Source organism: Sus scrofa, chromosome 6 (assembly GCF_000003025.6).
Source record: "Sus scrofa isolate TJ Tabasco breed Duroc chromosome 6, Sscrofa11.1, whole genome shotgun sequence".
In the NCBI taxonomy this organism is placed as follows: domain Eukaryota; kingdom Metazoa; phylum Chordata; class Mammalia; order Artiodactyla; family Suidae; genus Sus; species Sus scrofa.
The window spans coordinates 36,492,504-36,519,644 of NC_010448.4; the positions used below are offsets into that span (position 1 = coordinate 36,492,504).

At 48.6% G+C, this 27,141-nt stretch overlaps 1 protein-coding gene across 3 annotated transcripts in view; it reads left to right on the forward strand.

The window, feature by feature from the left end:
• Positions 1–27,141, forward strand: part of ABCC11 (ATP binding cassette subfamily C member 11) — an 84,800-nt gene that overhangs the window by 30,314 nt on the left and 27,345 nt on the right. For all 3 annotated transcript variants that reach the window (XM_021094228.1, XM_021094230.1, XM_021094229.1), the window contains exons 7-19: positions 1,651–1,824; positions 3,107–3,254; positions 3,701–3,849; positions 5,744–5,851; positions 8,831–9,091; positions 11,201–11,272; positions 13,822–13,946; positions 16,467–16,539; positions 18,514–18,717; positions 20,639–20,773; positions 20,851–20,947; positions 22,995–23,084; positions 25,901–26,004. In XM_021094228.1, coding sequence (XP_020949887.1) covers positions 1,651–1,824; positions 3,107–3,254; positions 3,701–3,849; positions 5,744–5,851; positions 8,831–9,091; positions 11,201–11,272; positions 13,822–13,946; positions 16,467–16,539; positions 18,514–18,717; positions 20,639–20,773; positions 20,851–20,947; positions 22,995–23,084; positions 25,901–26,004 — 1,740 coding nt within the window. The remainder of the gene's footprint in view (positions 1–1,650; positions 1,825–3,106; positions 3,255–3,700; positions 3,850–5,743; positions 5,852–8,830; positions 9,092–11,200; positions 11,273–13,821; positions 13,947–16,466; positions 16,540–18,513; positions 18,718–20,638; positions 20,774–20,850; positions 20,948–22,994; positions 23,085–25,900; positions 26,005–27,141) is intronic.

Genomic DNA, 27,141 nt, shown 5'->3' on the forward strand with positions numbered 1-27,141 from the left:
ATCGAACCTGCATCCTCATGGATGCTTGTCAGATTCGTATCTGCTGAGCCATGACGGGAACTCCTGTAAGAGGACTTTTACGATCTATTCTCTTAGCAGCTCCCAGATGTACAAGGCCGTGTGGGTAACTACCATCACTGTGCTGTACTTTACCACCCAAGGACGTATTTATCTTATAACTGGAAGTTTTTACCTTTTGACCGCTTTCACCCATTTCATCACCACCCCCATATGTATCCCTTTCAATGTGTGAAAGTAAAGTATTGTGTGTGCATTATCTCAGTCAGTCATTACATCAACACTAGCAAGTAGGTTGTATTATAATTCCCATTTCATTGATGAGGCAGTTGAGGCACAGAGAGACCCAGTCATGTGTCTGTGTTTCTATGAGGCTAGTAAACGACAGGCCTGGGACACGAACACGACAGTTTGCTCCAGGATCCGATATTACCGAGTACTTCCTGGGTGAACGCTTTCATCATTCCCCACCAATGGACACTGAGTGTGTTTCTGGGTTTGCTGCTATAAGCAGTGCTGCGATGAACATCGGTGTGCATGTGTTTCCTCCAGCACATGGGAATGTTTCTCAAATGAGATTGCCAGATTATGGGGTTTATCGCCAGATTATGTAATTATTAATTTTAACAGATGCTGTTAAATTGCCCTTCAAAGTGGCTGTACCTGGGAGTTCCTGCCATGGCTCAGTGGTAATGAACCCAACTAGCATCCATGAGGATGTGGGTTTGATCTCTGGCCTTGATCAGTGGATTGAGGATCCCGCATTGCCGTGAGCTGTGGTGTAGGCCACAGATGCAGCTCAGATCTGGCATTGTTGTGGCTGGTTCAACCCCTAGCCCAGGAACTTCCATATGCCGAAGGTGCGCCCCTAAAAAGCAAGATAAACAAAAAACCAATGTGGCTGTACGAAATTATTCTTTTCCATACACTTTGAAATATTTTAAAGGCTCAGCCTGGGGAATGTGCAGGGAACTGGAAGATTAGGTTAAAGTCAAAAGAAAATCACTCCTTAGGGAGTCAGACCGGTAATTCCAAAAGACATTGATGAGTTGGTTCCTTAAATATTTTGTGATCTGGAATGTCGCTTTTACACACTGAACTAGGCAGTATATGTTGAAGAGGGAGGGAGTGGGCAGAAGAGTCTAGAGCAAAAAAGAGAAAGGAGAAGGAAAAAAAGACTCAGCTCCTGCCTGAAAAATGCAGTTATCATTAGTAGAAGGAATAGACTAGATCAGAACCGAATACAAGACTATAAGCAGCTCTCTGGAATCTAGGTGGTAGAAGTGATAGCAATAGTATAGAAAAATACAACATCTAGTGAGTACAGTCTATGTGTGCCAATATTTATATCTCCTGGACATTCTTGCAACAACCATAGAAAACAGGGGTAATTATTCCAGCTCTACGGGTGGAGAAGCTGAGGCTCAGAGTGACAAAGTGACTCTTCCGGGGTCACACAGCTAGTAATAGGAGAGCTGTGACCCTGGCGTGTCTGTCTCCACTCTCCCACCCTGTCTCTCCAGTGTTCCTGCCAGGAGAAGGCAGGGTGAGGCCCCCTGCCACATGCACAGGTAGCCTCTTCCGGGCACCTGGAGAGCTGACACCTGTGCCCATGTGCTTGCTGTCTGACAGGCCATCAGCTTCTTCACCAGCGATGTAAACTACCTGTTTGAAGGAGTGTACTATGGACCCCTGGCCTTGCTCACCGGCTTCCTGCTGCTGGCCTCCACCATCGCCTCCTGCCTCACTCTTGGACCCACTGCGTTCATTGCCACGCTTTGCTACCTCCTGATTCTGCCACTGGAGGTAATGTCTTCCTTTGTCCCCCGTTTGAGGTTGGACATTCCCTAGAACGCCTAGGAATCTGGGGTGCATCTCAGTGGGAATATCGGTTCTTTTTTTGCTGTTGTTGTCTTTTTTTCCATTTCTTGGGCTGCTCCCGCGGCATATGGAGGTTCCCAGGCTAGGGGTCCAATCGGAGCTGTCGCCACCAGCCTACACCAGAGCCACAGCAACTCGGGATCTGAGCCGCGTTTGCGGCCTACACCACAGCTCGCGGCAATGCCGGATCCTTAACCCACTGAGCAAGGCCAGGGATCAAACCCACAACCTCATGGTTCCTAGTCGGATTCGTTAACCACTGAGCCACCACGGGAACTCCTCAGTGGAAATATCGGTTCTTGTTGACTTGCTCATTCCTTTGGGGGTAAGATTCCGCTTCGATTCCTGCCTCAAATGGTTCTCTGGCTCCAGTGCTGGCCTTATAATAAGAGGTGAATCTGATGGAGGAGGTCTGCCTTGTAAGTTTCTGCTTCACATGTTCCTCAGCAGATAGTCTCTGTGTAAGATTTTGGTTCCTTCTCTTCCACCCAAGATGTGCTGATATAATAACGAAGACAGCATTTAACACTTGGCTGGGCACAGTGTAATGGGGAAGGGAAGCACATGTGCTGCCAGTTTCAGCTGAAATAACACTGGCTGAAACAGGACTCTTGGATTGACGTGACTCTCAGTTTTTGAAACTGAGTGTTTTTCTCCATCAGCACAGATACTCTGATCAAAATGTCCTTGTAGAGGGTTTAGCAATCTCAGAGGCAAGAGGTGTCCTATTTCTTGGGTAGCCACAATCTGGCTTGGGACCCCAAAGAAAAAACCCCCCGAGGAGGTGTGAGGCAGGTGCCCTAAGGCTTGATAACCTGGAGAGGCTTCCACTGGAAAACCTTCAGCAGGGACCTTGAATTTAGAGTCACAATGGATTCGAACACGATAAGACCCCAGTCTTCAATCCATACCTGGAGTTTGCCTTTGGAAATACACTTAGTTGCTGCCCTAATGCCAGGCTGCCCTCTCTCACCCTCATCAAAAGAAGCTCTGCTGGTGACTTCCCTTGTGGCCAAGTAGGTTCAGGATCTGGTGTTGCTACTGCTGGGGCTTGGGTCGCTGCTGTGGCACAGGTTCAATCCCTGGCCAGGAACTTCCACATGCGGCAAGTGTGAAAGTGTGACCCCAAAGAGAAGCAAAACAAGAAGAAGAAGAGAAAAAAAAAAAAAAAAAAGGAGACAAACCTCTCATTTCATCCTAACTGCAGGTATTCCTGACCAGAACGTTTTTGAGGCTACAGAATCACACTTCCGAGATCAGCGACCAGCGCATCTGCTTGACCAGTGAAGTTCTCACCTCCATTAAGTTGATTAAAATGTACACGTGGGAGAAACCATTTGCAAAAATCATTAGAGGTACAGGAACGCTGCCTTTCCGCGGGGAGCCTGGGGAGGCTGTGGTGGACCCAGCCTGTCACCATCTAGGGATTTCTTTCATGCTCTGGGGCTTATTCTGTGCTCTTTGGAGAATGTTCTTGTAATTTCTTTCTTTCTTTCTTTTTTCTTTTTTTTCTTTTTTGTCTTTTTGCCTTTCTAGGGTCGCTCCCGCGGCATGTGGAGGTTCCCAGGCTAGGGGTCAAATCAGAGCTGTAGCCACTGGCCTCCACCACAGCCACAGCAACAGGGGATCCAAGCCACGTCTGCCACCCACACCACAGCTCACGGCAACGTCAGATCCCCAACCCACTGAGCAAGGCCAGGGATCGAACCGGCAACCTCAATGTTCCTAGTCGGATTCGTTAACCACTGTGCCACGACGGGAACTCCCCTTGTAATTAATTTCTGAAATGTGTGTTTTCCAGACCTCAGAAGGAAGGAAAAGAAGCTCTTGCACAAGTGTGGGTTTATTCAGAGCCTGACCACGGCCATCCTGTTCATTGCCCCCACTGTGGCCTCAGTGGCACTGTTCCTTATCCATATAGGCTTACGGCTGAAACTCACGGCCTCAGTGGTAAGAGTCTGGGAACTCTGTTTCCTCCGCCGTATTGTAAGGCAGTTTCCTTCTGTGCTCTTTTCCAGAGCCTGCCCCTCAAAGATCTGAAGGTTTTGCAAAAGGTTAATCCAAACCGATATAGATTCTTTTTCAGACTTCTAGGGTCTCAACTCTCTTCTGTCTCAGGCCGTCGGAGGAACTGAAAACCCTTGGAGAGCAGTCATGGGTGGGGATGGGGGGGAGTCATCTGGGGGTGCAGAGTAGGTGGAATGTGTAGCTAAAATCCAGATGATGCCAAGGTTGAAAATCTTCAAGTGAGGCGTCTGATTCTAAAATAGGACCTTGGAAATGCACTTGAAATAAAAAGCTCGAGCTTCTTCTGTGGTCTTCCCTTTCGGGTCTGACCTTGGACTTGGGAAGCAACAGCTGCCTTTTGGGGTTAGGAATCCAATTCTTTTTTTTTCTTTTTTCTTTTTCTTTTCAGGGCCGCGTCCGTGGCCTATGGAGGTTCCCAGGCTAGGGGTCGAATCGGAGCCGTAGCTGCTGGCTTACACCACAGCCACAGCAACACGGGATCCAAGCCTTGTCTGTGACCTACACCACAGCTCACAGCAACGCTGGATCCTTAACCCACTGAGCGAGGCCAGGGATTGAACCTGCATCCTCATGGATACTAGTCAGTGGCTGAGCCATGACGGGAACTTCAGGAATCCAATTCTTTGAGGAGGGTGGGACAAGGTGCTTCTCTTAGAGGGGCTAGAATCCAGCCAAGGAGGCCAGGAGACCACATTGAAGCAAGAGGGGGAGCCCTCGAAAGTCTGTAGCCAAGAGCTCATCTGTGCTGTGGATGACGGTCGCCTTTGCCAGGCCCAGGCACACACCAGGGAAACACCCGTGAGTTTGTAGGTGGGAGGGGGGCTGTGTAAGGAGAACTCAGCCTGATGTCAGAGTCACGCTGAGGTCACACCTTGCCAGGTTAGACCAAAGCATTCCTGCTCCGTTGGGGTTGAGATTAAGCAGGACATAAAGAGGGGCAGAGATGAGGCATGAATGGCATGAATTGGAAGGTCCTCAGGGTACCTCTGGGTGGAGAGGGTGTCACATTCTGGGACCCTGAGAGCCAGGAAAGTGGTTTGTTACAGTCAGGGAAGTTCTTTGGAAAGAGTGAGGCATGGATTAGGTAGGCTTGAAGTATAGGGAGATTTGGGGGCATAAAAAAGAGCAGGTAGGAGTTCCCTTCGTGGTGCAGTAGAAATGAATCGACTAGTATCCGTGAGGACGCAGGTTCGATTCCTGGCCTTGCTTAGTGGGTTAAGGATCCGGCGTTGCCATGAACTGTGGTGTAGGTCACAGACATGGCTCGGATCTGTCATTGATGTGGCGGTGGTGTAGGCCAGCAGCTACAGCTCTGATTGGACCCCTAGCCTGGGAATCTCCATATGCTGTGGGTGCGACCCTAAAAAAAAGACCAAAAAAAAAAGAAGAAGAAAAGAAAAGAGCAACTAAGGCAAAGAAGAATAGATATGATTTTAACAGTAATAGTAATAACACAAAGCTATGTCACCATAGACAATGCTCTCTTGTGTCATTTTTCAATGCTTTCCAACTATTTCTGTATCAACTTTAGGGTTTGGGGCACTGCGGCAGTGGGGAAACTGAGCTCATAGTGGGGGTGACCTGCCAGGTTACAGAATTACCCAGGAGCTAGGCTACAAGGGTTATCAGGTCTTCACCCAGATACTTTAAGATGCATGCCCTTCTCTCAGTCTCCCCAAAATACCCTCTGTACCCCCTGAAGGACCTGCTTGCTGGGAGCTGCAGGGACTGGCTCTGTGGCTTGAGACTTGGGGGCAGGGTCTCTGGGGGATGGGAGGGAGCAAGACCCTCACCACCTCCTCCCCACCTCCTCCAGGCCTTCACCACCATGGCCACCTTGGCCCCCATGCGGCTGTCAGTGTTCTTAGCTCCCTTCGCAGTCAAAGGCCTCACAAATTCCAAGTCTGCAGCGGAGAGGTTCAAGGTGAGTGGTCAGCAGCCTGGCTGCACAGACCTTTGCTTCTCGTGGTCATCTGCCTTCACCCCCACAGTGGTCCTCCTGCATGTGACCCCAGGCCAAGGCAGCGTCCAGCCTGGGTGGAGAGGGATGGTCTGACTCAGTGACCTCCTGTGCCCAGGCTGGTGTGGGGCTGGGAGGACAGATGAACCAGGCTGGCCTCCAGGCCCCAAGGAGATCTTGAGACACTGGATCCAAAGCACCTCTCAGACGGGTGATTGGCAGGTGATCAGCAGACCCTGTCCGGGTTGCATAGAGTGACCCTGATGGTTTTATTTATTTTTTATTTAGTCTTTTGTCTTTTTAGGGCCGCACCCATGGCATATGGAGGTTCCCAGGTCAGGGGTCTAATCGGAGCTGTTGCTGCTGGCCTACGACAGAGCCACAGCAACGCCAGATCCGAGCTGCATCTGCAACCTACACCACAGCTCATGGCAACGCCAGATCCTTAACCCACCGAGTGAGGCCAGGGATTGAATCCACACCCTCACGGTTCCCAGACAGATTCGTTTCCGCTGCGCCACGATGGGAACTCCTGATGGTTTTATTTTTTAAAAAAAGATATGTGGGGAGTTTCCATGGTGGCTCAGCAGATTAAGAACCCGATTAGTATCCATGAGGATGTCGGTTTGATCCCTGGTCTCGCTCAGTGGGTTAAGGATCCTGCATTGCCGTGATCTGTGGTATAGGTCGCAGACATAGCTCAGATCCTGCATTTCTGTGGCTGTGGTGTAGGCTGGCAGCTGCAGCTCCAATTTGAACCCTAGCCTGGGAACTTCCATATGTCGCAGGCATAGCCCTAAAAAGAAAAAAAAAAATTGTTTCTGGCATTTATTTATTTATTTTTTTAATTTTTTTGTCTTTTTGCTATTTCTTGGGCCGCTCCCACGGCATATGGAGGTTCCCAGGCAGGGGTCCAATCGGAGCTGTAGCTGCCGGCCTATGCCAGAGCCACAGCAACGCAGGATCCGAGCCGCGTCTGCAACCTTCACCACAGCTCACGGCAACGCCGGATTGTTAACCCACTGAGTAAGGGCAGGGACCGAACCCGCAACCTCATGGTTCCCAGTTGGATTCGTTAACCACTGCGCCATGACGGGAACTCCTGTTTCTGGCATTTAAAGAACTGGACATTGTATATAAAAACTTAGATTTCTGGATTCTCTTGACTAATCAGAAGATCTGGCAACACTGGACCCACTTTCCCCTGAGGCCACAGCCGCCGGAGCCAAGGAGACAGCTGTCCCATGTTTAGTTGTGGCTGTAGGTTTGCAGCAGCCTGTGTCCCCTCACACCTCCAGGGCTGTGTCTTACTTACGGTTTATCCTCTTAGCAATGGCGTGCTCCCTTCTTTGCATCTCTAGTCTTGCCCTTACAGGCTTCGGAATTGAAACACTCTCATCTAAGCAATTTCTCTTTTTTCTTCATTTTTTAAAGTTTTATTGAAGTGTGGTTGATTTACAATGTCCTGATCACGTCTGCTGTACACCAAAGTGATTCCGTTATGCATAGGTATATATCCACTCTTTTTCAGATTCTTTTCCCATATAGGTTATCACAGGATATTGAGTAGAATCCTCATGCTGTACAGCAGATCCCCGTTGACCATTCATTTCATGGCCAATTTCTAAAGTGCTATTTATGCATCACACTTAAAAGGTTGCAGTCCCCAATCTGTATCATCCATTCAACACACTCATTTTTGTTTTGATTTGTTCTTTTCGGTGTTGTTTGGCCCCACCTGCGGCATGCAGAAGTTCCTTGACCAGGGATAGAACCCGCGCCACAGCAGCAACCCGAGCCACTGCAGTGACAATGCTCGATCCTTCACCTGCTGCACCATAAGAAAACTCCCACTCATTCATTTATTAAAAAAAAAAAATTAGCGAATACCTACCGTCTACCAAGCACTGAGACCATGATCAAAGGGGCCTCTGTTCTCAGACAGTTACAGTCTGGTATTGGAAATGAGCAATTGGCAAGTGAGTTATGGTCAAAGAAGATAACATCAGCTCACGAGAAGGGCTGTGATGCCGGATGGGCTGGTCAGGGAAGGTCTCTCTGCCAAGGTGGCTTTTGAGCCAAGTGATAATGATGAGGCAGCAAGTGCCAAAGCCCTGAGGCTGGAATGAACTTGGCTTGTCTGAGGCACACAAGACAGTCCTTTCCTGATCAACAGCTTCAAGAGCTCCCCTAACTTCTCCACTGTGGCCACTGGGCCCCTGCCGCCTGCTCATCTCATCCCCCCCCCCCTGCCCCACGCCCTCCACCTGTCTAGTTCTCACCCCCTGCAGGGAGGCAGAGATGAGGAAGCCACAACTGGGCAAGAAGGATGGGTAGGGATGTTGGCTGAAGGAATGACCGGGGGTGGGGAGGGGACAGCTAGAGCAGCAAGGGGGTGGATGGACTTGGTTACAGTGGCGATGAGAAGGCACGGAGGGCAGGGGTCAAGGCGAAAGGATGTTTTTCTTTTAACAGACAGGGGGATGGAAACACAGAGAGACGTGAGCTGCTGATGGTCACATCTGGAAATGCATGACCCGAAGCAGCATCTCTCACAGAGTAGCATATGGACAGATCCTTTTCAATAGTTGCCAGTGAAACAATGAGAAAAACCATTCATCAGTACTATGGTTCAACAGCTATTTTCACTTAAGCTGAGGCTAATGTAGACTGTGCCATTGGAAAGCGATGGACAATAACTCATCGGGCAGATGGGCTACAAACATGAAAGGGTAGCCTGCTATTCGGAGATTGGAAAACTTTGATGCAGAACTTTCACCAGCAAAAGCTAGCCTCTTCTAACTGACGGCGGTTCTTCAGACTTTCAAGGTGTATTAAAAGTTCATAAACCAGACCAATGAGCAAGCCAATAAAAAGGGTATATGTTTCTACTGGACTAAGGAGCTGAATTCCTCCTCCCTTCCTGTCATTTTTCCCGTATAGAAATTTTTCCTCCAGGAGAGCCCTGTGGTATATGTCCAGGAATTGAAAGACCCCAGCAAATCTCTGGTTTTGGAGGAGGCCACCTTGTCGTGGAGAAAGACTGGCCCTGGGGTCGTCAATGGAGCCTTGGAGCTGGAGAAGAATGGACACGCTGCTGAGGGCATGACCAGGGCTCAGCCACCTCCGGGTGCCCTCCCGCCACAGGACAAAGGGGACAGCAGAGCCCCGGAGTTGCACAAGATAAATCTTGTGGTGTCAAAGGTAACCTCATCCGGGCCACCAGACTTTTGGGGCCTGAGGCTGGGAGACTGGCCTGGCACTTCACCATTTCCTTGGCTAAAAACTGCCTTCTCCAAGAGCTCCCTTTAAAATAGAAAATCTCCTTGGAGGGCGAGAACAGGAAGTCTTTTATATTTATGTGTGAATCCACTGATCATCTAGACCCGTGTGTAATAGCACGACCCGGAAGGGCATGCCGTATGTGCCCTGGTCTTGGGAGGGCCCAAGGCGAAGGGCAAGGAGACAAAACATGTATGAAGTTCCTAGTATGTGCCAAGCTCTATTCTATAGGTTTTGTTAAATTTGATTATTCTGTGACCTCACATCATCTGGCTTCTTCTCTAATATTTGCAAGGGTTGGCTTCCCCACTCTGTCCAAACCTTCTCGTCTCTATTATCTATTAATATCTAGTGAGATAGAAGTTCCTGCTGTGGCACGACAGGACTGGGGGTGTCTTGAGAGTGTTGGGACGCAGGTTCGATCCTCAGCCTGGCACAGTGGGTTAAGGATCTGGCGTCACCAAAGCTGTGGCGTAGGTCACAGCTATAGCTCCGATCTGCTCCTTGGCCTGGGACCTCCATATGCTGCAAGGCAGCCAAAAAAAAAAAAAAAAAATCTAGTAAGATAGAGTAGATATTAATATCTAACAATGATATAGACATAGAATGTAGATATTGATCTATATCTAATGATAGATCTAAATAGATCTAAAATATTTAAGATATTTAAAATAGCTATTACTAATATCTAATACTGACATGTAACAATATAGATATTAATATCTAAACATACAGTATCTATTTGCACTTTCTCCCTTGGTGACTACCTGCCGTCCATGGCTTTATTTATTTTTTTTTTTATTTTTATTTTTATTTTTATTTTTTGTCTTTTTGCCTTTTCTAGGGCCACACCTGCGGCATGTGGAGGTTCCCAGGCTAGGGGTCTAATCAGAGCTGCAGCCGCCAGCCTACGCCACAGCCATAGCAACGTGGGATCTGAGCCGAGTCTACAACCTATACCACAGCTCATGGCAACGCTGGATCCTTAACCCACTGAGCAAGGCCAGGGATTGAACCCGCAACCTCATGGTTCCTAGTTGGATTCGTTAACCACTGTGCCACGATGGGAATTTGTCCATGGCTTTAATTTCCATCTCTCTCTTTTATTTTTTCTTTTTATACCTGTACTTGCAGCATATGGAAGTTCCCAGGCTAGGGGTTGAATCAGAGCTGTAGCTGAGGCCCACACCACAGCTATAGCAATACTGGATCCAAGCCATGTCTGTGACCTTTGCTGCAGCTTGCAGCAACCCCAAATCCTTAACCCACTGGGCAAGTTGAGGGATCAAACCCACATCCTCATGCTGTTCCCATGGTGTGGAATCACCAGATTTTCCTGTATCTGGCTCCTTGTCATTCAGGTCTTAGCAGCAATGACACATGCATTTAAGGACCCTTCCCTGGCCAGCCCATTTAATGTTGCTTTAACCTCCAATTATCTATCATTTTACTTGCAGCACTAGTCACCAATTTCATTTTATTTATACCACTTATCACCATCTGATGTTATTTATTTGTTTTCTTATGTTTTTCCTGGTTTGTCTCTCCATTCTAGAATGTGAGCTTAATGAGAGTTCTTTTCTTCACAACTTGGTACACAGAAGGCACTCAAACATCTGTTTGATGGATGAATGGATAGATAAATGAATGCATAGATGCTGAATTCTGGGAGGCTGGCTTCCTTATCCCCATTTTACAGATGAAGAAACCAAGGCACAGAGAGTTTAAGTGATTTGCCCAGGAGCACAGAGTAGAATAGATGCAGATCTGGAATTGAGGTTTCTGGCCCGACAGGACCATCCATCCATGATTCCTCTCCACCGCCCCTATGTGACTTCCTGCCTGAGGTGGCCCCATCCTCACCTGTATTGACTGACCTCTGAACTCCTCTTGAGCTTCATTTTCCTGAGAAGCCCTGGGTGTGTGTGTGTGGTTATCTTGTTTTCTGTTTGTCATTTTGTGTTCAGACCATAGACCCACCCTGGGTGAATCACCGGTCCCAACGTCTGTATGTCCCCCTTGACTTTGCAGGGGACCGTGCTGGGTGTCTGTGGCAACACGGGGAGCGGCAAGACCAGCCTATTGTCAGCCATCCTGGGGGAGGTGAGTGTCTTGTGGCCCATGCATATCTCCCCCCTGCCTGCCAGGTGGACCAGGGGCTCCCAAGACCCAGCTCCCTAAGTCACACCACTACTGTCTTCCACAAAGGGGTCTAAGCCAATAGAATTTTTATGCCTTGAAAACAGTGGAGCCCATGCCGATGGGGAGGGGAGTTGTGAATGTGCTTCCTTCTTGCCCTCTGACCGGGAGGACCGCCTCTTGGGGCACATGGAGATCCATCCTCACCTGTTCTCTGTGCTTTCCCCATGCTGTCTTGTAATCAGCCAGGTGCCAAGGAGATGATACAGGGCATCTCCAAGGGTAATATCATAATAACGATCATCTCATGGAGCCAAACTCAGAGGGGACATGTGTCCCTCTGAGACAGCTTTGGTGGTGGCAGTGGGGACGTGTGACGGGAGAAAGAAGGAGACGGAGGCAGGGAGGGGGTGAGGAGAGGAGGCCCGTGGATGGGATGGGGCTGTCTCACTCACATGCCTGCCTGTGCCCTGCCCTCAAGATCTGAACCAGGGCGTTGCCTGTGGATGTTCCGCAGGTCTGCTTCATTGGGAGCTGTGCAGACAGGTGGCTCAGCCCAGCCCTTCGGTTTCCAAAAAACCAAGCCCATTTCCCGCAAACATGTAAGGTCGTGCTGCACCTCTCCTAGTGAATGACACCATAAAAGGGTTGTCAGACCTGGTGTAGGTGTATAGCCTTCTCCCCGCGGAGGTCTCGCCAGCCCTTTCCCACTCAGCCTCAGCCTTACCCCATCCGGGGGCTTCTCTCTCTCCCCCTCCCTTCTCCACCCTTGGTCCCTCCTTCCCACGTGGTTGGGAGAACTAGCTGATGTCCCTCCTTTACTGTGCCCGCCCTCTTGGGAGCACGTGGCCAAACTCATCGCCTTGGAATGCGATCCTCTTGTCAATAGCAATTCTCTTAATACGTCGGTCTGACGGCTCATGTGTTTTGGCTCCGTATTTGATGGGTGTTCCCCAGTTTCTTTGCAGTTGAGGAGAGGAAAGACTCCACTTTTTTTTTTCCTCTCTCTTTTTATGGCTGTACCTGTGGGACATGGAAGGTCCCAGGCTAGGGGTAGAATCGGAGCTGCAGCTGAGGTCTACCCCACAGCCATAGCAACACTAGATCCAAGCCACATCTGGGACCTCCACCAGAGCTTGTGGCAACGCTCGATCCTTAACCCACTGAGTGAGGCCAGGGATCGAACCCACATCCTCACAAACACGATATCGGGTTCTTAACCCACTTAGCCACAATGGGAACTCCCACTTTTTTCTTTTAAATAGTAAAATAGTTGGAATAGTACTTGCATGCCAGGTCCTGTGTGTAGTGCTTCCTTTTTTTTTTTTTTTTTTTTTCCTTCAACGTGAAAACAACCCCGTGAGGAAGGCATAGGCATTAAGATCAGTTGACAGATGAGTAAGTGAGGTTAAGAGAGGTGACTTACCCACGTGGCCAGCAGGTGAGGGGTGGAGCCAGGGCTGACACCCAGGCCACCTGGGGTGGAAGCTTTGCTTCTCATCATAGCTGCGTTTCTTGGCCGTTTCCACTCAGGACCACCTTTCTACGTGGCTGGGGGCTTGTCAGTTTCCACTTCAAATGAACCAATCACTAATGTTTTCAATACAGGACAAGAAGAAGATTTTAAAGTTTTGTTCTTATTAATTAAAGCCTGTCTTCAAATTGAAAGTAGGAAGCACAGGATGAGAAAGAAAAAGAAGCACAGCCATCCTTGTGCTTTTTGCTCATCTGTCTGTCTTCTTTGGAGAAATGTAGAACTATTTTAAATTATAGAGATGATGACACTTTTCCTACTAAATACTTCATCCTGATGTCCCCCCCCCCAATAAGGGCATGTTCCTATCTAACCATGATGCTATTTATCCCACCTAGCAAATTAGCAATCATTCTGTGGTATCCAGGTGTGGTGAGAGATGGCCTGAAACTTTCCATCTCACAGAGAAGAGCAGGAAGTCACTGCTTGCTAAGGAATGGGGCTGGGAAGTAAGAGAAAAAAAGCATGGGGGAGGAGTTCCCATCATGGTGCAGTGGTTAACGAATCCGACTAGGAACCATGAAGTTGCGGGTTCGATCCCTGGCCTTGCTCAGTGGGTTAAGGATCCGGGGTTGCCGTTAGGTCTCAGATGCGGCTCGGATCCCACATTGCTGTGACTGTGGGGTAGGCCGGTGGCTACAGCTCCAATTAGACCCCTAGCTTGGGAACTCCATATGCTGCAGCAGCAGCCCAAGAAATGGGAAAAAGACAGAAAAAAAAAAAAAAAAAAGCATGGGGTGTCTTCAGTGCAAACCTTGGATCCAGTCACAGTGGGCACAGGTCTGGCTCAACTGCAGTTACTGTCCCACTTCTGCAGCCTCACCGGTGGGCCTGGCAGGACTATGTTAAGGTCCCCTTTACACAGGAGAGTCCCCAGGCTCCTGGAGCACAGTGGGGCCATGGGCACTGTGGCTGCTGAGACAGGCGGGGTCTGTCCTCTGGCGGCCTGGGTCCTGAGGCTGGACTCCCTTTGCCACAGATGCACTTGCTAGAGGGCTCGGTGGGGGTGAACGGAAGCCTGGCCTATGTCCCCCAGCAGGCCTGGATCGTCAGAGGGAGCATCCGGGAGAACATCCTCATGGGGAGCCAGTACGACCAGGCCCGGTAAGCTTCTGGGAGGAGCACGGCAGGACCTGGGAGGGGTGTGGCTGGTTTGGGGAGGGACCCCTCTCTGCTGAGAGTGACTTAACAACTGCAAGCTCTTGCTGTGTGCTCACTGACAGGCACCACTGTATGTTCTCCCTGGGAAGGACAGACGGCTATTGTATCTGGTTTCCAGGCAGGTCTACTGAGGCCTCAAGAGGTTGAATAATTTGCCCAAAGTCATTCAGTTGCTAGGATATGATAGGGCCAGGATTTGAATCCAGTTGCTTTCAGAAACTTCACACTTAACTATCACGCTCTTCTGGCTCCAAATAAGTCTGCCCCTCCAAAAATGTTACTTTAAAACTTCATTTATATTAATTCCTGGCTCCTATGTCAAAAGGTGAAACAGGAGTTCTCACCATCTCTGTGGGTTCAGGACCCAGCATTATCTCTGTGAGGATGCGGGTTCGATCCCTGGCCTCCCTGAGTGGGTTAAGACTCGGGTGTTGTCACAAGCCGTAGTATAGGTCACGGATGCGGCTCGTCTCTGGTGTGGCCGTGGCTGTGGTGGAGGCTGGCAGCTGAAGCTCTGATTTGACCCCAGCCCAGGAACTCCTGTATGCTGCGGGCTGGTGTGGCCATAAAAACAAAACAAACTAAACACTTAAAAAAAAAAGTTGAAACAAATGGGTTGATAAGGTTGTGAAACTTAGAGGGAAGAAGTTTGGATTCGGGGCCCAGGGGGCTGCCTGCCTCTTATCCATACCCCTCCTTGCCCTTGTGGCTTCTCCCTCCCAGCGTGGACCTGCTTGAGACATGCACTTGGAATTCATGGGTAAAGTCTAGTCAGTGGAAGATCCAGGAAACCTGCCCCGAATGTGGCAGCTGTGTTTTTTTTTTTTTTTTTTTGTCCTTTTTAGGGCCACACCCACGGCATATGGAGGTTCCCAGGCTTAGGGGTCTAATCGGAGCTGTTGCTGCCAGCCTACACCACAGCCATAGCAATGCCAGATCTGAGCCGCATCTGCCACCTACACCACAGCTCACAGCAATGCCGGATCCATCTCCCACTGAGCAAGGCCAGGAATCGAACCCGCAACCTCATGGTTCCTAGTCAGAATTGTTTCTGTTGCACCATGATGGGAACTCCGACTCTGGCCTCCTTTGACTGCTTGATTTTGCAATCTGCCCTCAGTAACGATGCTGAGGGCCCTGGATAAGTGGGGACATAAACCGGCCACCTCTAGCCTGTTGTCCGGTGGGCTCCTCAATACCAGCACCAGTGCCAACTCACCAGCATCCTGCTTGCCCAACCCCCACCCCGCCTGCTTCTCTTCCCAAATTCCCAATCCGGCTTCATGGCATCACACAATTGTACACCCCGGCGAGTGTGATACCTCCCACATCTGATAGGTCCGAGACCCTGGATGACTCAACTCCCCCAAATCATTCTTGTAGTTCCCCTTTCTTCTCCATCTCCACGGCCAGTTCTGATCTATGACCTCCTGCTTGAACTCTTCCCACTGCCCCTCCCTTGACTCCCTGTCTCCAGCCTTCTCCCATCTGTTCCATTCTGTGTCCCACGTTCTCCTAAAAGACAGCTCCCATCTTGCTGCATGGCTTTCAGACCGATATAACTCACAGGGCAGTTTTGAAATATCCGGCAAAAGTGAAAATGCACCAAATTTTGACTCAGCAAATCCACCGCTGGGTATTTAATGTACAGATAATGTCACCTACAAACACCAAGACCCACGTCCAAGAATGGTCACATCACCTTGTTCAGGGTAACAAAAGACTCCTAGTCTTTCACTCCTAGTTATTAGACAGCCCTAATGTCCAGCACTAAGGCACTGGTTAAACAATTTGTGGTGCATCCGTATAATGGAATACTGTGCTGCCCTTAAAACCGTATAAACATACATCTGCCACACACACATCACTAGATTATTTCTTTCCTTTTTTTTTGGTCTTTTGTTCTTTTAGGGCTGCACCTGTGGCACATGGAGGTTCCCAGGCTAGAGGTCCAGTCGGAGCTGTTGCTGCCGGCCTGCACCACAGCCACAGCAACATCAGATCTGAGCCGCGTCTGTGACCTAGACCACAGCTCATGGCAACGCTGGATCCTTAACCCACTGAGCAAGGCCAGGGATCGAACCTGCAACCTCATGGTTCCTAGTCAGATTTGTTTCCCCTGTGCCACAATGGGAACTCTGGATTATTTCTTATTAAAAGCATAGGAAACTCTATTAGTGGCTGATTCCAAGGAAAGCAACTGAGGGTTGAAGCTATAAAGGAGACTCACTTTGCCCTCTTTCTTCCTTTTGTTCTGTTCTAATATTTACCAAGTGTATATGCTGGATTAAAAGAAATGAAGGGAGGAAGGAGATGAATACAGCCTCCTGTGGTTTTCTATTAAATGCAAGATCAAGGCCAAATTTCTTAGTGTGGAATGCAAGACCTTTTCCTTCCAAACTTGGGAAGGCGGGAGGGCCTGTGGCCTGGCCACCTGTCCCTTTAGCTTCCTGTCCTTCACAGGTACCTCCAGGTGCTCCATTGCTGCTCCCTGAAGCGCGATCTGGAAATCCTACCCTTCGGAGATATGACAGAGGTAAGTGGGAGGCAAGGGTGACCGGGCTCTGTTATGGTGGCGTCTTTGTCATGGTGTCCTGGTGTCCCCAGCCTACCTCCCTGGGTGGGTAGAGGAGGCACCCCAGGTCTTTCTGTTCAAAGCAGCTGAGCTGGCTCTGCGACTGCTGCCTCCAAGCCTCCTCCCCCGAGGGAAGGTGGGACTCATCCGACCTTGGGTGCTGATAGAGAGGCTGCCTTGCCCCCCAAGGATGGGAGCTGACTTCAGATCCCTCCTTCTGAAGCAAGGGCTTCACAGGAAACCCCATGAAGACAGGAGGCCTCCCATCAGCCCGCTTTGCCCCCCTCACCCACCCTGCTCCTCTAAGGCCAGCACTTCCTTTGCCCTTGGGAATGGCCAGCAGAGGCTCCTCAGTGGCAATTTCCATTCTGATGGCTGCATTTGCTGGATGACTCTCCATCTGTCACATTTGTAGCCACGTTGACTCCACGTCAGACTTTTGTAAGATAAAAGCAGTATTATGGTCCTGATTTTATTATCTAATGATCATTCCATCTGCTGAACGCTTACTGTATTCAAGGTACCATTCTAGCCCCTGGAATACGCTGTCTTAGTCTTTTATTCCCCTTCCTTAAACGATGCACCTGTACACCCTTGAGGGAAGAGAGCTCAGTTGTCTTGTTCCGGGTCATCTCTTTGGCAGGAAGAACTAGGTCTGGTCTGTAAAATGCATCAATAATAGTACTGACCTCCCCAGGATGATCTGAGGTTTAGGTGAGATGCTATGAGATGCTTTGACTAGTGCCTGGCATAGAGTAGGTATAGCCTATCATTAGAAGAACACAGTAGGCATTTATTAAGTCTTTGCTGAGTGAGTGAGCAACTGAGTAGGGAAACTGAGCTTTGCCCAGGCCTAGCAGCTTATCTAAGGTCACGTGGTGGGGAACTGGAGGCAAGGCAGTGACAAAAGGTCACAGGGCTGCTCTTTAAACTCTGCTTCTTCTCTACAGAGTCTTCAGAGTCCATGGTCAGGCAGGGATAGGACTTAGACCCCGGCTGCCTCGTCCTCAGAGCCTGGCTGAGGGATGGGGTAGCTGGCAGCTGCCTGGGGCTGCTGGTCTGGTTAGGGGACCCCAGACCTGCTGCCCAGGGACTCTAACCTCCAACTCCTGACATGATGAGTGTCTTGGAAGGTGGCCTTCCCACAGCAGCCACAACAGAGCCCACCCACCACGGCAACAAGGGTGCAAACAGTCTTGGGAAACACCCCTAACTCAGGCCGGGGGAGGGGCATGGGGGCCATCGGTTGGTGGTTGCAGTCCAGGGAGCTTTAAAACCTAAGATGTGAGAAGGTCCTCTTTCTTGGGCCTAAGTGATTTATTTTAGCAACGACATTGTTACAAGTTTAATAGGCCTCTTTCTAACGTTTAATAGGCCTCTTTTCTAAATCCAACCGATTTAGAAAAATTGTATCTAATTATGAATTACAAATTTTTTTTTTGCTTTTTTTTTTTTTTTAAGGGCCACACCTGTGGCACATGGAGACACATGGAGGTTCCTAGGCTAGGGGTCCAATTGAAGCTACAGCTGCCGGCCTATGCCAGAGGCACAGCAATGCCAGATCCGAGCCACATCTGCCACCTACACCCCAGCTCACGGCAATCCCAGATCCTTAACCTGCTGAGCAAGGCCAGGAATCGAACCCGAAGCTTAACGGTTACTAGTCAGATTTGTTTCCCCTGGGCCACAGTGGGAACTCTGATTTACAAATTTTAGTTAACGGAACATCAGTTTTTTCATCCCCTCCTAAGCAGATTTTGAAAAATATTTTTTTAAAGGCCAGGGGTGCCAAATCATTGGGTGTCCCAGGAGTGTGCACTGTGGGGAGGGGGCATGGGGAGGTGTCAGTCTATTGCACCTGCCCACCTGGCTAGTATGAGCACACCTGGCTGGCCTCACCCTCGAGACATGGTGCCTTTGGCTGCCCATCTACAGATCGGGGAGCAGGGCATCAACCTCTCCGGGGGACAGAAGCAGAGGATCAGCCTGGCCCGCGCCGTCTACTTTGACCGTGAGCTCTACCTGCTGGACGACCCCCTGTCAGCCGTGGACATGCATGTGGGGAAGCACATCTTTGAGGAGTGCATTAAGAAGGCGCTCAGGGGGAAGACCGTCGTCCTGGTGACCCACCAGCTGCAGGTGACCACCCTGCCTGGGCTCTGGCCGTGATTGGCAGATTGGGTGGCTCCCTTGCTGTCCATGTGGAGAAGACAGGCTGGGAAAAATTGAAGCCAAAATTTAAGGTCTCCATTCTCTTCAAAATTACATGGGTGGGTGGGACCCCCCCCCTTTTTGGGTACCCTGGGTGGGGCTCTGCCACTGCTTTCGAAATTACCAGACGAAAAAAGAAAAAAGAAAAAGAAAAAATTCCCTCCGAGAAGATTTCCTAGAGGCTTACAGTCTTCCGTTTAGCATTGCAGCTGTGCTGGCTACTTTCTCTCACGGGTCATTTTCCCTGGATATAGTCACACGTGGTTTTAACCTCAAGATCCTATTATTATTTCTCCCTCTTCTTCTACTTTGGCTTTATTATTTTTGGGGTATAAAATATTTGACATAGCTACTCAGCCATAAAAAGAATGAAAGGATACTATTTGCAGCAACCTGGATGCAATTGGAGAGTCTCAGACTAAGTGCAGTAAGTCCTACAGAGAAAGACAAATATGTATCCTATATGTTATCACTTATAGGATACATCTAAAATGCGGCACAAATGAACCTGTCTACAGAACGGAAGCAGACTCACAGATATAGAGAACAGACGTGTGGTTACCAAGAGGGATGGGGGGAGGGAGAGGTTTGGACTGGGAGTTTGGGGTTAGTACATGCAAACTATTACATTTAGGATGGATAAGTCGTGAGGTCTTACTGTACAGCACAGGGAACTCTATCCGATCTCCTGGGATAGAACATGATGGATGATAGTATAAGAAAGGGGATGTATATAGTCGCTTGACTGGGTCTCTTGGCTGTATAGCAGAAATTGGCACAACATGGTAGATCAACTAGACTTTAGTAAAAAATAAAAAAATATTTAAGACCCCAAAACAGGTTAGAAAGGAATGTCATCACAGCCCAGGTATATGCCACCCAGATGACACAGTCCAGCATGGACAGCCCGCAGGTTCTGTTTCCCCCCTCCTGCCCTCCTCGCTCTGTTTTGCACTGTTCCGTGCACATCCTCATGCTTTTACAACATAAGTATGAATCTCTAGACGTGAGCAAGTGCCCTTTTGTGTATTTTTAAACTTTCTATAATTGCTATTTTACTTTTTTTTTTTTTTTTTTTTTAGGGCCGTACTCCAGGCATATGGAGGTTCCCAGGCTAGGGGTCGAATCGGAGCTACAGCCAACAGCCTACACCACAGCCACAACAACGCCAGATCCAAGCCGTGTCTGTGACCTACACCACAGCTCACAGCCATGCCGGAGCCTTAACCTACTGAGGAAGGCCAGGGGTGGAACCTGCATCCTCATGGATACGAGTCAGATTCGTTTCTGCTGCACCGCAACAGGAACTCCGATATTTCATTTTCTGAGTCCTTCGCTAATTTACTTTTCTACTCGACATCATATTTTTAAGACCTTCCATGTCAATATGTGAAGCTTTATTTCCCACTCACTGGTAGAGTATTTCACTATCTGAATATTCCAGAATTTATTTCTCCAGGACAGGCATTTAGGTTGTTTCACGTTCTTCATTTTTACAAAAAAATTTTCGATGTACATCCTTCTCCTTGTGCTTTTATACACATATTGGAGAGGGTTTGTTTTAAGGACAGCAACTTAGGAGTAGAATTGTTGAATCCTAATGTTTCAAAAGCTTTAATTTTACCAGATACTGTCAAACCGTTTTCCAAAGGAGTTGTACCAATCTTCAGCCCTCTCATCCCACTTTTATAAGCGTTTTCTTTACCTCTAGTCTTTGGGCTTGGCCAGTGCTTACATTTTTGCCAAACTAGTGGAGGAAAATCTTTGATCATGATTTAAATTTACCATCTCCCCTTTGAAGAGTAACATTGGACATCTTTTTGTATCCTTCTTTCCTCGGACTCTTCAGTATTTAGAGTTTTGTGACCAGATCATTTTGCTAGAAGATGGGAAAATCCGGGAAAAAGGAATTCACAGTGAGTTAATACAGAAAAAGGGGCGATACGCCCAGCTCATCCAGAAGATGCATGGAAAAGCCACACAGGTGATTTCCACCCCACCCCACCTTCATCCCCACAGGGAGGAGGACCCCCGCATCCTCAGCCTGTGCTTTCTCCCCAGGGCGTGCTGCAGGGCGGAGCAAAGGCGGCAGAAGAGCCACAGGTGGGAAGTCAGGCCCTGATCCCTTGCCAGGAAGAGCTTCTCAATGAAGATGCTGGTAATGGTTCTAGGGAACAGGATGAGAACCTCTGCCTGCCTGCCTGCCTGCATCCTCTAGAGATCCTGGCATTTCCTCATGGACCCCAGTCTGGGCCAGGTTGCTCACTGAATGAGGTCCCAGACATCACAGTTATAGGCCACAGATCCGAGTAGTGGAGGGCTGTGGGTGTGGACTGTGCTGGTTGGGAGGCTTGAAGCATCCAGGAAGTGAGTGTGGTTGGGGGAATAGCTGCGGGTGTGCAGAGGCAGAGGCAAGATGAGGGTAGCTTTGGCCTCCAGTGGCTCAAATTTGAAACTTTGCAAGCCATCTGGACTTTCATTCACTATATATTTGTTGAGAGCACAGGTGCTGGAAATCAGAAATGAATTGGGCCCAGTCCTGGACATCCAGAAACGCATGGCCTTGCTCTTTTCTGAGATATGGTAGCAGAACAGAAAGACTTCCATTTTTTTTTCTTTTTGTCTTTTTAGGGCCACACTCACGGCATATGGAACTTCCCAGGCTAGGGGTTGAATTGGAGCTACAGCTGCCAGCCTACATCACAGCCACAGCAATGCCAGATCCAAGCTGCATCTGCAACCTACAGCACAGCTCATGACAATGCTGGATCCTTAACCCACTAGGCGAGGCCAGGGATCAAACCCGTGTCCTCATGGATACTAGTTGGGTTCGTTACTGCTGAGCCATGACGGGAACTCCAAAAGACTTCCATTCTTTATTTATTCATTTTATTTTTTTGTTTTTTATTTTTTGTCTTTTTGCCTTTTCTAGGGCTGCTCCTGTGGCATATGGAGGTTCCCAGGCTAGGGGTCTAATTGGAGCTGTAGCTGCTGGCCTATGCCAGAGCCCAGCAACGCGGGATCCGAGCGGCATCTGCCACCTGGACCATGGCTCACGGCAATGCCGGATCCTCAATGCACTGAGCAAAGCCAGGGATCGAACCCACAACCTCATGGTTCCTAGTCAGATTCGATAACCACTGAGCCACAATGGGAATTCTGACTTCCATTTTTTAAAGTAAGACAAGTTCTGGACTTGAATTCCAGCTGCACTGCTCACAAAGCTGTGTGACTTTGGCCAAGCAACTTAACCTCTCTGAACCCTCATTGACAAAAGTGGAGGTAATGGTGCTTACTTTGCAGGGTTGTTGTGGAGATTAGATGAAGCCAGTTATAGGGTTACCTTCAGGGCATTGCCTGGGACCTTGTAGCTTTCTGTCCCCCGTAGAGTCTTCAGCTGCAAAGATCAGAAACTGATTTGGGCAAAATAATTATTAATTGGCAGGAAACTGTGTAGATCACAGAATGAAAGGAAAAATTGAAGAACCACACCTCAAAAACTTTGGGGTCTAAAGTAGCAGTAACGGGTACAGAATCCTTTTGAAGAAAACCTGCTCCAAATGTTTCCATCATTTCCTGCAAGATTCAAATTCCACAAAGAGAGCCCTCTTCCCCAGGGAAAATTATGGTGTTGCTATTAGAAGAAGGGAGAGTGTCAGGCAGAAAGAACAGATGTCCCCCACAGTGCCATCTCCTGCTGTTGCTATTGTGGTGGTTGTCATTATTAATCTACGCATATTTCCAGGTACAGGTGTCTCTGCCCTGGGAGGCATTATTGACTGTTTTTTTTTTGAGGAGTTGTTTCAGAAGCATCTTAGCAACCTTCTATAGGCCTGTAGTTATCATATGAGGAAACAGAAGGGTTAAGTGATTTGCCCAAGTTGCACAATATCATATGACAGTTCTGGAGCCCAGCTTTTCTGGACCTAGGTCACTGCTTTCTTCATCCTCTCTTGCTGATTTCTCAACCCATCAAGCTCTCGGGAGCCCCAGGACCTCCGGGGCTTATTGAATGGTTAGGATGGACCCCCTCCCAGAGTCTGGAGTCCAGGCAAACCTGGAATCCCTGCTGGTGAGGGTTAGACTTGGGTGCAGGGCTGGGTGGCAGCCTGGGAAGAAGGCTTTGCAAGGCTCCTCTTGACCCAGGAAGACGATACAGGCAATTGGGAAGCTTATCCTTTCCTTCTTCTTTTTCCCTGACACAGGGCTGGAGAATCAGCTCACAAAGAAGGAGGAGATGGAGGAAGGGTCCCTGAAATGGAGAGTCTATCACCACTACATCCAGGCAGCTGGAGGTACGGGCTGTCAGCTGCCCCAGGCCAGGCCAGACGAGGGCCAGGGGCTCCCTCTTGGACCTGCCCTACCCATGAAGCTGGGTCCGACAGGAATGTGCGAGGTCATGTGAGGTACAGGGGCACAGCAGAGCCATGCCATTCATGAGTTTAACGTGCACCATCCCAACGATACTCATATAATAACTCTACCACCGTAGAGAATGCTGGAAGTTAGGTTTTCAGGTATACTTGTATGAAAAGGTACCTGGCATTTTAAAAAGTCAAGTATGTTCAGATGTGCAGACGTGCCAATTATTGTCATGGAGGAGAAATGTATACTCACAGATCCCTAGAAATAGGTATGGCACACTTGGCAGAGCCACAAGGAGAGCACCAGAGTCTGTTTGGAGGCAGAGGCGTGATAAGGGAGAGCATGGTCCAGAGCCTTTATTGGGTGTTTTGGTGGGAAGGCGTGGGTGAGGCAGGTACAGGAATAGTTGGTACGTGGAGGAAGCTTTGGAGGGGATGCTTCAAACAGTGTAGGGGGGCTCAGGGCAATGTAGGTATACTGAGTAAGCTTAAGTTTGGATGCCAAGAACAGTGTAGGGGGCACTCTGGGCAGGGTCGGTACACTGAGTAAGCTTAGGATTTAGGGGGGCTCTGAGCCATAGGGGTGGTCCTAGTTGTCTGGTACCTGGTCCTGGGGTGATTTAGAGCAGCAAGAATATTGGTTCGGGGAGTGAGAGTTGGATAAAAGAGGTGACTGGGCGTGTGGGCTGTGGATTGGTTGGTTTGTGTATCAAAGATGTGCTCACAAGGAGCCATTCTAGGAATTAACTAGCCCCGGAAGGAGCAGTCTCTCAGGATTAAGGCCTCCAATAACACACCATTAGGAATACAGACAACCAGAAAATAAAGAGTGCTAACAGTAGTCTTTATTTCAATGTTTTTTTTTTTTTTTTTTTGAACTTCAGGTCCTGATATCCGCTAGTGGGTTGTGAAATCAGTTGGTGGGTTATAAGGAGCAAGGAGAATAGAATAGAAAATTGCTGCGCATGTTGCAAAAGTAGCATTGGTGAAGCTTTCATTTTGGAATGTATTAAAATATATTTCTGAAAGTGGATGGCAATTCAGAGTTTCAAAGCTACTGCTTCACTAAATGCAGTTTATATGTGCATGACCAAATTCATGCACATATAAACCGTACAGTGTGGTAAACACAAAAGCAAGTATATGAGTACTTGTTGAGTAATTTGATTTTTGAGAGTAATTTTGAATCCGTGCCAACATTTTACTCCTCATTGATTTTTTAAAAATGATTTTAATTTCTTTCCAATGTAGCTGGTTTACAGTGTTCTGTCGATTTTCTACTGTACAGCAAGGTGACCCAGTCACACATATACATATACATTCTTTTTCTCACATTATCCTCCATCATGCTCCATCACAAGTGACTAGATATAGTTCCCAGTGCTATACAGCAGGATCTCATTGCTAATCCATTCCAAAGGCAGAAGTTTACTACTATTAACCCCAAATTCCCAGTCCATCCCCCTTCCTCCCTCTCCCCCTTGGCAACCACAAGTCTCATTGACTTTGGAACCTAGCCCTAGGTAAGTGTGTCTTCTCTCTACCTGTCTAGGGGAGGAAGAGGTAGGCTGTGCATAGGAGGTTACCTTTCCCACCCCTTCCACTGTGAGCAGCCCTGTAGGATCTTATACAGGGCCCAGGTGGAGCAGGGGAACAGAAAATCTTGGGAAATGCATGAATGAATCAAGACACCAATTGATCTGTATTTAAAAAGTACCTATTATGGACTGGACTCTGTGCCATAAAGGGGGGATAAAGTCATCCAAGTGCCAACCCTGGCATCCAGCTGAAGAATCACACCATTGGCATCCACCTTATTCCAAAGTCCATGAAGAGTAAAATGTTGGCATGGATTGAAAATTACTCTCGAAAATTAATTTACTCAGAAAGTACAGAATCCTATACTTGGTTTTTGTTTACCACATTGTACAGTTTATATGTGTATGAATTCGGTCATGTACACCATTTAATAAAGTAGTAGCTTTGAAACTTTTAAATGCCCTCCACCTTCAGAAAGTAAGAGAGTGCTCTGTGACCAGGCATAGTCTCAAGTGTCATCCATGAGATGTAGCCCTTGAGTAGAGCTTATGGAAGGTAGAATTCAGGAAACAGAATATGGGCATGGGCCATAGACTGGAGGTAGAGAGATGTGAGGGCAAGAGACAGATGCTAAAGGAGGCCTTGAAACTTGGGTGTTCCCACACTTGGCCTCACCCACTCACTTGCTTTGTGACTTTGGGCAAGTTACTTCCTCTCTTGGAGACTCAGTTAATAGGGATGTATATTCCGAAGGCAAAAATAATGCATGTATTTAGTACGATGGCCAGTGCATGGTACCTAAGAGTACATTTCACGTAAAAAGTATGTGGTGTTATTATTTGGAATATTGAACCCTCAGGACCTGCTTCTGGGGAACTAACTTTAGAACACTGAACCAGGCCCTGGGCTGGGTGGTTGACATGCATTATCTCACAGCATCCTCAGAGTGGCCTCATGAGGCTGGCAGGAGTACCAGCACCATTTCATTGGGAAGGATTGTGTCCAGGGTCATATAGCTTCTAATTAGTAGAGCCAGGATTTGAACCCAGGGCTGCCCCCTCTTGTAACCCAGCTCTTTCCAGTCCTCTAAGGGATCCAAGGTGAGATCCAAGGGAGATAGATATAGGGAGATCCAGGGGCCTGGGATGGCCATGCACCTTCTTGTGGCACGTGTGTCACCTGTGTGTCACCCTCCTCTCCCTCGCCAGGTTATCTCATCTCTGCCCTTGTCATCCTGATCATGCTGGTGATAGTCTTCCTTACAATGTTCAACTTCTGGTGGCTGAGCTACTGGTTGGAGCAAGGCTCAGGGGTGAGTGTCAGGGTGGGAGTGGGGTACATTGCTGTGGGCTCCTGTGGAGTGGGGGGCTTCTTACACCTCAGGGCAATTGAGTGCAAGTGACAAGTAGGGCTCTGGAGGGAACCTCTGGGAGCTAGAACTCCAGAGCTCCTTCTCAGCGTGGCCTCCTGTGTTTACAGAGTGAGTGGTCACCTCTGCAGTCTCACTGGGGCAAAACCAGGACGTTTCTGTCCCTAAACAGCTCCCTAAGAATCCTTTACAGTCTCCTGTGTGACTTTCTTTTGGCAGCAGTGTGGCTTTCTCACTCCATGTTATTTATTTATTTACTTATTTATATTTATATATATATTTTTTGTTTTTAGGGCCACACCTGCAGCCTATGGATGTTCCCAGGCTACCGGGGGCAAAGTGGAGCTACAGGTGCCAGCCTACACCACAGCCACAGCAACGTGGGCTCCGAGCCACTTCTACCACCTACCTCCCAGCTCATGGCAACTCGGGATCCTTAATCCACTGAGCGAGGTCCAGGATTGAACTTTCATCCTCGTGGATAAGAGTTGGGTTCGTTACTGCTGAGTCACAATAGGAACTCACCATGTTATTTAAAATATGCATCTGTGCTCCTTGTGGGACGCTGGGAGGCCATGTGAAAGATGAACAATACCGGACATTAGAGCAGAGAAAATAGGTTTCATTCATCACTCCAGACACGGAGAAAAAAAGCTGAGTTCCACTCTGATTTGTGCAGAAGGAATTTTTTTTTTTTGTCACACCCACAGTTTACGGAAGTTCCTGGGCCAGGGACTGAATCCGAGCTGCAGCTGCAACCTACACTACAGATGCAGCAACACCAGATCCTTTAACCCACTGCACCAGGCTGGGGGTCGAACCTGTGCCTCCACAGCAATCCAAGCCACTGCAGTCAGATTCTTAACCCACGGTGCCACAGCAGGAACTCCTGATGTGGACTTTTTAAAGGGAAAATAAGGGAGGAGGGCAAGCAGGGACTCAGTAGGGTCAGAGAAGTAAAAAAGGACAAAAGGCTGATGAAGGTCAATGGGATTAGGCCAGCTGTGTCTGCAGCCAGCGGGCTGTCTATCCCTGCAGAGACCTGTACGCAGAGGCTCTGTTCTTTCTGATGATTATATT